General features: G+C 48.1%; 1 protein-coding gene across 1 annotated transcript; it reads right to left on the reverse strand.

The window, feature by feature from the left end:
• Nucleotides 1-9,029: 9,029 nt before the first annotated feature.
• Nucleotides 9,030-9,398, reverse strand: N7446_007602 (uncharacterized protein; the record flags this gene model as incomplete). The annotated part of the gene is made up of 1 exon (XM_058516347.1): nt 9,030-9,398. One exon carries the CDS (start codon nt 9,396-9,398, stop codon nt 9,030-9,032), a length of 369 nt encoding a protein of 122 aa, XP_058373525.1.
• Between the last annotated feature and the right edge of the window lie 1,257 nt (nt 9,399-10,655).

The following is a 10,655-nucleotide window of genomic DNA, read 5'->3' on the forward strand; positions in this document are numbered from 1 at the left end:
GGATCGGGATTTAGCCTACCATTCTGTTGCCAGAATTCCGCGTGATATTCCAAATACCTCACCTGCCTGGACCGTACCTCGGCCGTACCTCCTAAGCAACAAAGTCCTTTTCGATCCGAGACTGACGGCCGTCAAGTTTGGGCTTGTAGATCGGTCTGGACCTTTGCAAATCCTCCACTTCTTCTCCGGGCCATAAATAGAACCTCCTTGGACTAGTGTCCCGTGGGTCGTCGCTGGGATCTGCATCGCAGAACCGTACCTGCGTCTGTCTAAATTCGCGCATTGTGTTTGATTGGTCCGTCGGGCGCTATTTGTATCCAGAGTCTCATCAATGTGATAGTAGCGTTGCAATCTTGCGAGGGGGTGGCGATCACGCGAACCTAGCTCGTGGGCCTGGTTGCATATTTCACATGGTTGTTCTAGGCTCGGTTTCCTATGGAAACTTTCCAATAAGCTCTGGACTTTTGTTTATGCCCTCCCAAAGAAGGACAATCCTCATCTTGAGCTTGAGAGTGTGTCATTATCTGTGCGGTAAGGGAGTAGAGATTCTGGTAAAAGCAACATTAGCTGGCTGCGAGTAGACAGGGAAGAAACAACATTCAGCGGCGCGGGGCTAAGGATGAACAGGATTGATTCGAGCGAGACCAAAGGATCCTCCGGCCAACCGCAGGTACAGTCCAGCGTTTCTGTCAACCAGAAATTTTCCAACCTATTATTTTGGCATCTGTTGAAGCACATCAACCCTCATGAAACAGACGGTGACCGTGGCTAAACGGGCAGATGTAGGGTGCCACCGCGTTGAGCGATTTAATTGCAAACTCAACAATATGTAGGAATCACATTTTTGCCGCGTTGCTTTCTTTCAACAGTTGATGAAAGCGGTTCGCCATACTCAAACGCAAGATTTGAGAAAAATGATCCCAGGTCGAAACTTGAGTCTGTAGGCCACAAATCCTCCAAACACCATTTCAACGTCGTTCGACTTGCTTCAACGCCAACCAAAGGACAGTGATTCTCGTTATCCTCGGCGCAATGGTTCCATGGTAGAGACTTGACCGAAAAATTATAAAAGGGGCCGGATTCCCAGCCCAAAAAACTCAGGACTTCGGTCCTCACACTTTGGTCCTCACACTTTGATGCATCATAGTGTCCCTCTCTTTCCTGCGGGCTTGAGAGCTTCCGTGACCACGGCTGTCGCTGCCATGAGCCCAGCGATGTAAGACTGTGCTCCCTCGCTGCCATGAGCCCCGCGAGCGTAAAAAGGTGCTTCGCAGGATAGGTCTGCGTGAACAACAATCCTCGCAGGGAGGTGCTGCGTCAACAAGACTACCTCGCAGGATAGGTCTGCGTTAACAATAATCCTCGCAGGGAGGTGCTGCGTGAACAAGACTACCTCGCAGGATAGGTCTGCGTTAACAATAATCCTCGCAGGGAGGTGCTGCGTCAACAAGACTACCTCGCAGGATAGGTCTGCGTTAACAATAATCCTCGCAGGGAGGTGCTGCGAAAACAAGACTACCTCGCAGGATAGGTCTGCGTCAACAATAATCCTCGCAGGGAGGTGCTGCGAAAACAAGACTACCTCGCAGGGGGGCGCTGTGATGACAAGTGAGACCCGCAGGAGACCGCTGCGTTAAGAAGTTCTCTGCAGGAGACCGCTGCATTACCAAGTTCTCCGCAGCCTAGGTCCTGCGTCAACAAAGCGCCTCGCAGGGACATCTGCGACACCAAGAGTCTCCGCAGGATGGGCCCTGCGTGATCAAGTGTGCCTCGCAGGATGGGCTCTGCGTGATCAAGTGTGCCTCGCAGGATGGGCTCTGCGTCAACAAGTGTGCTTCGCAGGATGGGCTCTGCGTCAACAAGTGTGCTTCGCAGGATAGGTCTGCGTCAACAATAATCCTCGCAGGGAGGTGCTGCGTCAACAAGACTACCTCGCAGGGGGACGCTGTGATGACAAGTGAGACCCGCAGGAGACCGCTGCGTTAACAAGTTCTCTGCAGGAGACCGCTGCATTACCAAGTTCTCCGCAGCCTAGGTCCTGCGTCAACAAAGCGCCTCGCAGGGACATCTGCGACAACAAGAGTCTCCGCAGGATGGGCTCTGCGAAACCAAGTACTCCAGACCTTCCGTGACCACGGCTGTCGCTGCCACGAGCCCAGCGATGTAAGATTTGCGCTCCCTCACAGCCAATGAGCCCTGTGACTGTAAAAATGTGCTCCCTCACAGCCAATGAGCCCTGTGACTGTAAAAATGTGCTCCCTCACAGCCAATGAGCCCTGTGTATGTAAAAATGTGCTCCCTCACAGCCAATGAGCCCTGTGACTGTAAAAATGTGCTCCCTCACAGCCAATGAGCCCTGTGTATGTAAAAATGTGCTCCCTCACAGCCAATGAGCCCTGTGACTGTAAAAATGTGCTCCCTCACAGCCAATGAGCCCTGTGTATGTAAAAATGTGCTCCCTCACAGCCAATGAGCCCTGTGACTGTAAAAATGTGCTCCCTCACAGCCAATGAGCCCTGTGACTGTAAAAATGTGCTCCCTCGCTGCCCTGAGCCCCGCGAGTGTAAGAGTGTGCTCCCTCGTTGCCCTGAGCCCCGCGAGTGTAAAAATGTGCTCCCTCGCTGCCCTGAGCCCCGCGAGTGTAAAAATGTGCTCCCTCGTTGCCCTGAGCCCCGCGAGTGTAAAAATGTGCTGCCTCGTTGCCCTGAGCCCCGCGAGTGTAAGAGTGTGCTCCCTCGTTGCCCTGAGCCCCGCGAGTGTAAAAATGTGCTCCCTCGCTGCCCTGAGCCCCGCGAGTGTAAGAGTGTGCTCCCTCGCTGCCCTGAGCCCCGCGAGTGTAAAAATGTTCTCCCTCGCTGCCCTGAGCCCCGCGAGTGTAAGAGTGTGCTCCCTCGCTGCCCTGAGCCCCGCGAGTGTAAAAATGTGCTTCGCAGGACGAGCTCTGCGTCAACAAACGTGCTTTGCAGGGGATTGCTGCGTTAACAAGCCCTCTAGCAATGTGCAGGCACCTCTTCGTGGTGTTAGAGACCAGTATTCGATATTCAACAGTATTCGAAGAAGCAAAGACCTGCCCAACCTCCTCATAGTCTGTTTCTTTTTCCGAAGGATCATCATTGGATAGATAGAATGAGCCCTAGATAGATCGTCCCAAATCCAATGGCCAAAATTATACGATAACTGTCAGAAATATGGTGGATCTGCGTGTGGATTTCTGGGTATTTACCCAGAATATCTTACGACATCAAATCAGACACCTCACATAAAAGTGCATATTACTCTTTGTCAGCATATCCTACAAAATTGTCAAGTTCATAGTTTTTAGTTAGGGAGAGAGTTTAATATTACCGTTCCAAAACCCATACAATGTTGGTCACTAATTTCTGTTAATAACAACAAAAGTGTCATTTTTATCAAAGGGGAGATTCCCAAATGTTCTGCACTGATGGTTTGCGGTCCGATAGTCCTTTCACGTAGTGAAATTGACACCCTTCATTCAGGCGTAGGGCAAACATGCTGGTGAGAATTGGTGAGAGTGTTGATGTGTTGTGTTTTGATGTGTTGTGTTTTGATGTGTTGTGTTTTGATGTGTTGTGTTTTGATGTAGTGATGCGCGTTGATGTATTGATGTATTGATGTATTGATGTGTTGATGTGTTGATGTGTTGATATGTTGATGCGTTGTTGTGTTGATGCGTTGATGCGTTGATGCGTTGATGCGTTGATGCGTTGATGCGTTGATGCGTTGATGCGTTGATGCGTTGATGTGTTGATGTGTTGATGTTGATGTTGATGTTGATGTTTGATGTTAATGTTTGATGTTGATGTTTGATGTTGATGTTTGATGTTGGTGTTGGTGTGTTGTTGCTCAGTGTTGATGTCGATGTGGTGAAATGTGTGTACCGAAACATCACTGTTGTGAATGGTCGGGCGGTGAAGGGAGGGGTGGTCAACGTCTCATGGAGGCAGCGTGGTTTCTTGCCATGTCACCCACATCATAGAAATTTCAATTCCTTTTTTTTTTTTTATTCTGCAAAGCAATTTTGATCCCTGTTGGTCACGTCTTGACTACGGCCTCCAACTCAATTGAGATGATCCAATTCAAGAATTGTGCAACTCTGATCACGCAACATACTGTACACTCAAGATCAGAACTAGGAAGTGTAGAGCCATGTGATGTATTTCGTAAATCCGAATCACGGATTCAATCCAAGATGATTATGCGATAGGCTCGGTTTCTTGCGTCGCGGAAAAAATTGCTTGAAATGACTATTGCTAGTCACTCGAACCTATTCTACACTAGAATGCCTACATCATAGAGCGACCACGAGAGTGAGAGTTTCGTTCTCTCGAGGTCAACATGTCATTGGTAGCTTTGGCTCTGGAATATCTGATCCGCTCCTTCTACATGTAGGAGCCGTCGCAACTCTGTGAATAATATCCCGCCAGTAAATTGAACCAGTCTTTCGTAGAAGTCCACTACAGCGATGAAGAAACGGTCGTTACCTTCTGTGAGGCTTATTCCCCACTACATGCGATAAATCACGCGCCGCTGCTGATATAGCATGATTAATTCCGATCGGGGTCCAACGAGCTATCTGGGATCAGAACCGGTAAAGACACTCTCCACGATCACCGCTCAGGACCTGGTGATATCTGTACAGGGGTGTTCTAACCCACGTGTGACCCTAGCAGACATCCGCTCCAACTGCTCCCCAAGCAAATATAACATGAGCGCTTATTGGGCTAGACAATTCAGTATAGGCTGTACAGGATATTCAGAGGTCCTAGAACCCGAGGGCTCTTGTGATTCTGTTACAGACATCAAACCCACCTTCACGGTGAATTGCTCGAACAGTGATATGCCAGATATCGTCTTGGGCGCGGAGAAATACATCATAGATGGTCAAAGAACAGTGAGCTCAGAGACGTAGAGGAATCGGTGATTTGCTGGCAAGACCTGCTTGCGCCTCCAATTGCGATATGTTAGACGACGGTCTCAATGGACGAAGGATACTGGACAACTTGACTGACCTCCAGCTCCTGTGACATCCAAGGTGTATGGGCTTTGCACGTAGTGCTCGGGCTTGGATAGAAAAACACAGGCTTAGGAATGAAATCACCAAGCTTCTGTCTAACAGGGAAAAGCAAACAATCCTGATAGCATGCAGCTCCGTGTATGTCCGAGTGGTTCCCGCTCGCCCGTACATGTCCAAAAGCTCAGCAACCCGGAGAGGAAGAGGAATCAAGATGACTCTATCAGACGTAGTTCTTGGGTTATGGGTCCTCTCAATCGTTTGGCCATCCTCGGTCTTGTCCATCGATTTGAAGCTGACTGGCTATTGTTAGTTGATTCGGGTAGAAATGACGGGACTTTTGCCTCACCTTCTCCATGCAAGCAGTCCCGACTAACAACCTCGCCAGTACGAAAATATGGCTCTAGCTAGACAAAGCATTGGCGTCTCCCGGTTTCTTAGGGGTTTCAGGCTCGAAAGACGCTAGATGCCATCTGAGGACAACGATGGTCACCCACTGGACGCCAGGGATCCAAGCCGCAAGTAGGCCATTCTACGAGAGGGTTCATATGCCGGGAGACAGACACTGCTATGCGCTCCATTGGGTCTGCATCAGGTAGGCATACCAACGCATGATCTGATGAACCAAATCGACTGGGAGAAGGTCGAGGTAGCGACTCGTCGATGCCACCAGTAGTCATGTGGAAGAAACAAAGCATAGATGGTATTGATGTAGGGGAGGTCGAGCAGATAAGAGATTTGCTCGCTTTGCATTCGGGTGATGGGAATCTGACGGCGTCTTCCTGTGGTGAGACCCGAGTCAGCAAGTGTTGATTCAGTTGGACAAGGTGTTGTACTTTACACCGTTCGTGAAGAATCCGAGTGTATGCTTGAGACAGATAATCAACAATATTCGTGATCATACCTGCTTACCAACTAGATCACTGCCAAATCAGTTCTGCGATGCAGTCACCAATATGCCATGTTGTATCCAGGTTCGTCACACTCTCCGGCTGTCGCTTCGAGAAGCCGCGCTGGATGAACCGACAAGTTCACAACACGGCAAAGGCGCATGACGAACTCACGTGTGACAAAAAATTGTACAGTTGTATTAGGAGACAGCTTCGTGCAGACAGCGAGAGGTTGAGGCACTCCGCTGTTCATGGTGTGAAGGCGGTGAGGAGGGGAAGACGCGATGGCGCGTTGGGCCCTGGGTCTTATCTTGTTGTAGTTCAAAGGAAGATTGAATTGTACTGAACTAGAGGGAATAACTGAGGCTATATATACACAAAGAGTAGATCAAGTTGATTGGAAATCAACTTGTTTCTTCGTATAGACACCTCGGGATTAATTCCGATGGTACGGCTTGGTTCCTGATCTGCACCAGCCTCATATCACAACACAGCTTCCTAATAACGTATCTACGCTAGAATTGCTACTAGAAGCTGCGCAGGAAGCATGGGAAAGTTTAGATATTGATCTATTTAAGCATCTATCGGAGACAATGCCTCACAGGGTAGCTGATGTCATTAAGTATAATGGGTGGCATACTAGCTATTAAATTGAATTCAATTTTGGAGGTTTCTGCTGGCAGTATTAAAAAAGTGGGTCCTGGCCCGAAGTACTCGAGGTCAAATACTAATGTTACACCACTGTACTCCCGTCAGAATAAGCAAAGACAGGTTATACGTAATCTTGCTAAGCAACGGCTCCCGCCGTATGGATTCAGGGATATTGGGCCTTGACCGAGGAGGAACATCTATTTTACACGACCCAAATTGACTTTTGCTTTGGAAGCCTAACCACTGTCCACTTAGGGGGTGTGTGGCGTAAACAGTAGTGCGTCACTGGTTAGGTCTTACGCGAAAATGCTAGCTGGGGTCCTAGCACGGAACGTAGGGACTGCGGGTTCGAATCCTGTCACTTTCACAACTTTTACCCTAGAGGCACCTACCGAAGAAAGCCTACGCCTTGGTTGACTTGGCTAGGACCTGGATGGTAGACCCAGGGTAGGGGTAGCTACTGCGGTACGCAATAAAAGGCGGGTGGGGAAAACTGTCACCGGTCTAGCCTTTCAGCTTACCTTCCGAAGTACTAGCCGTTTAACTCGGGCCGCTAGGAAAGAAGGATGTCCCCTCTGTGGTAGCTAGATTGAGAAAAGGTGTAACAGTTCTGCAAAGCTCAACAAAGTACGATCTGAGTTCCGGGAGGGCGCCCTGGATTGCATTGAACAAAATACAACATACTGAACAATTGGTCACTCGGTCGCTTTAAAGCACTAGGACAGACCGTCCGGTCATTTCTATTGGGAATTCGGCGTTAAAAGAAGGTTTCTTGTGGTGCCAGTCCGGGTGCACCGACCTACATAGCTTACCGCACGCTTAGGCAGGCTCCATTAGGTATAAGAAATATCATCATCATCATCATCATCATCACTGTCCACTTAACTGTGTACACAGTACATAGCTGGTGATACCAACAAACACCGTCTCATACTCTGCTGTATTTCTCTCTGATATCTTGCAGGTTTCGGACTGTAGGATCCGTCGGTGATGGGTTGTTTTCTTCCAGGAGATTCTTTTTCGTATGGTCCTTGAGAGAGACCCATAAGAGGATGATGCTTCAACTATAGGGCCTACACTCCAGTTTCATTCGGGATAGATTGGGAGTTCGCTATAATACCGCAAACTTTCCTTATGCTTTCCGGATTATTGACTGTATTAGGTCGCTGTGTGGAGGTCGCTGGATGGGAAGCCTGGTTTTAATCGAGTAACTTGAATTTTCCATGAAAATATAAAAAAATTCAAAATAATCCGAATCAACCTGACAGCGACCTTTTTCAGCGACCCTGTGACCTATTGATTTACCGATTCAAAACGGTATCAAACCTGTCAGAACCAGACTGGACTGGACCATCCCGCGACCTTCATCCCGCGACAACGCAACCCAAACACCCATGCCTCACAGCCTTCTCACCTAGGAAGGCCCGAATCCTATCGAATGCTCAGACTAGGCTCTTTTTCCAGGCGTCCTGCCTAGGGTAAGGGACCGCTCCCCTCCGCCGCTGCCAGTGTCTGTTAAAACAAACATCTGCATATAGTGTGCGGTTGTGAGGTACAGTCTGCCCCCTAAAATCATGGTAGTGCTATTTACGCACCGCAGATTGCTATTTACACACCCCTCCTGCCATATTCGGCCAAGCGTAGTGCTTGACAACTGCAACCGGAATTTACACCGCAATTAATTATTGTCCTCCTCTCCTTACAATAAAAGTTAAATGCCACGTGGCTATACTGGTGAAACCATATTAGTCATCCAGAAATCTGATATATTATCTGTAGATAGTCCAACAGAATCAACAGTCTTTTTCATCTCATCCTACAGGCCATTCTCGATACACACAACCATCTCTTCTTTCAAATTATATCGTTTCATCACCTCTCGACAGTCTAACTTATAAACTACTTCAGCTCGTACGTTCTCGGCTTTTGTTCATTCAATACTCTACCTTCTTCAACTCACGCTTCGACAGGCTTGACTGACAATTTTACGCGACGTTAAAAAAAGAGGTCGGAAGCTCCATAGTACAGTTATTTAAGAACCAACGCATTGCTAAGGGGTTCTCTGACTTTGTCCTCTAGGTCATGGCTCATCCGATTATTGCAACATTAGCAGGTCTAGCGATCTGTACACTTGCTGCTGCAAACTGCAAAGTTGATATTGTTAAGGCGGGAACCGATACACATTTTTCTTCTTCTGAGGTGCTTGGGAGCGCCTGCGTACCACCCGATTCAATAATCCCTGATTTGTATGCAGGCGGGGTCAATTGGATGGTGTCGGTCTCTAGTTCTTGTGGTGCAGCCCTTGTTGACCAAGTGTTTCCCGCTGACTACAGTTTTGTACACGAAGGATCGTGTTAATCATATTCGAACCATGAGGAAAGGTACATGAAAGCGAGGACACATGTACATAGATCACTCTTTACAGTCTGCGACATGGGTTGTCTGAGATGAAGTATTCACCGGTTCAAGTTCAGAGAACTCAGTTTACCGCATATATCGTGCTCCCTTGATGTGCTCTTCTCGTGGGCTTCCTCTAGTATGCCTTTGAAAGCCGTAGCAAACCTTCGAAAGATATCCCGCTGAGCCTCTTTGTTGGATTCTGTCTGATGCTGGGACCACTTATAAGACAGATTCAAATCACGTAAGAAGGCATAAAGAGTGTTCTCAAGCCTCCTTGCGCGTGCGCCTTGCTGTTTCGATTTCAAAAGCAATAGTGCTGAATGATCATAGTACCCATTGGAACCACTAAAGTTGCGTTGAAGCTTTGTTTCCGGCCACGATTCTTGACACCAGCCTTCGAACTGCAAGAGTAGCTGTCGCGACATGTCTAGGACAACAATATCCTGGTTATCCAAGATCCATGCGATATCGCAACATAGCCACGTGATCTTGGATTCCACCAGTAGATTAGAGTGATTTGCAGCAATTTCGGCCAAGCTAAAGCCGTGCTCACCAAAAAAGCACTCTTTAAAACTTGCTTCCAAAGCTTCAAGAGGATCTTCCCATTGCCCTTTGACAAAATGTGCTTTCCAAGGATTGTGAATGCCCTCAGCTAAGGTAAGATTTGTTAATAGTCTATTAAAATACCGGAGTAGTATGCATACCTTCTCTGAGCTTCTCTGCTTGCTTCTGACATTCACGTCTCAATTGGGCCATCCAGCTCTCATCGGTCCAATGCCCCTGCCACAGAGAAAAGGCCTTCACAAACTCCAAGACAAGTAGACGCTTAAAGCAGCTGAACTCTGGATAGTAGTTGATCGCGTAGCTGGGATGGAGCGCATTTACGCGAGTAAGGAATAGCCCCGATTCAGGCAACTGGTTGCCTGAATCCCTGCGGGTCCGATTCAAAGGAGGACCCTATCTTGCGACGGCGTAGATTCTTGACAGTATTGTTATCTGTCTCTGTCCAGAAGCAGGATATCATGATTTGTGGCTGTTTAGCTCTGATCATGTCGACGAACACGTCCTGTGCCTTTCCAATTATGCCCCTTTCGGCAACCTCCTCGTCTAGGAATGGTATTGCGTCAAAAACGCTGATGTCATCAAAGCCGAACCTTGCATTGCTCGTCGCGTGAATTAGTTCGGATACTGCTTTCACAGACAAACAATTACGTTTACCCTCCAAAAACCCTTTTGAGTTATCTTGTGAGGAATGGGGCTGCTGTAAGACAACCACCATACCACCCTTGGATTCAGGTCGCGCCATTTCGATTCCGAAGCTCAAATCACTTGGTGTGAGATAGTCTGTTGTCTCGATTTTGAGTGAAGTTCCGAATTTATGGAGAGTTCGAATGTGGTCAGAGTCTTCTCCGTTCGTGTCGATTGGCCGAACTTCCCGAATTAGTCGCCGCAGTCGATGGTCAATAGGCATAGCGAGGCACTCCATGGTCGCTAAAGGAAATTCGAACGGTTTCGAATTGAAGTAAGTTCGTTTTGGTTGCTAAATCATACTTGATGTATGTTTTTAGGACGCAGAGGACAATAACGGGAGAACTTCCACATCGAACGCAGATTTGACTCTATGGGTCATGAGCAACCAGTTGGACAGCTGACTCTTCGGAGATTTTTGCCATTAGCAGCTT

This window comes from Penicillium canescens (assembly GCF_028828765.1).
Source record: "Penicillium canescens strain IBT 15451 chromosome Unknown utg000004l_segment0_segment0, whole genome shotgun sequence".
NCBI classification, from domain to species: domain Eukaryota; kingdom Fungi; phylum Ascomycota; class Eurotiomycetes; order Eurotiales; family Aspergillaceae; genus Penicillium; species Penicillium canescens.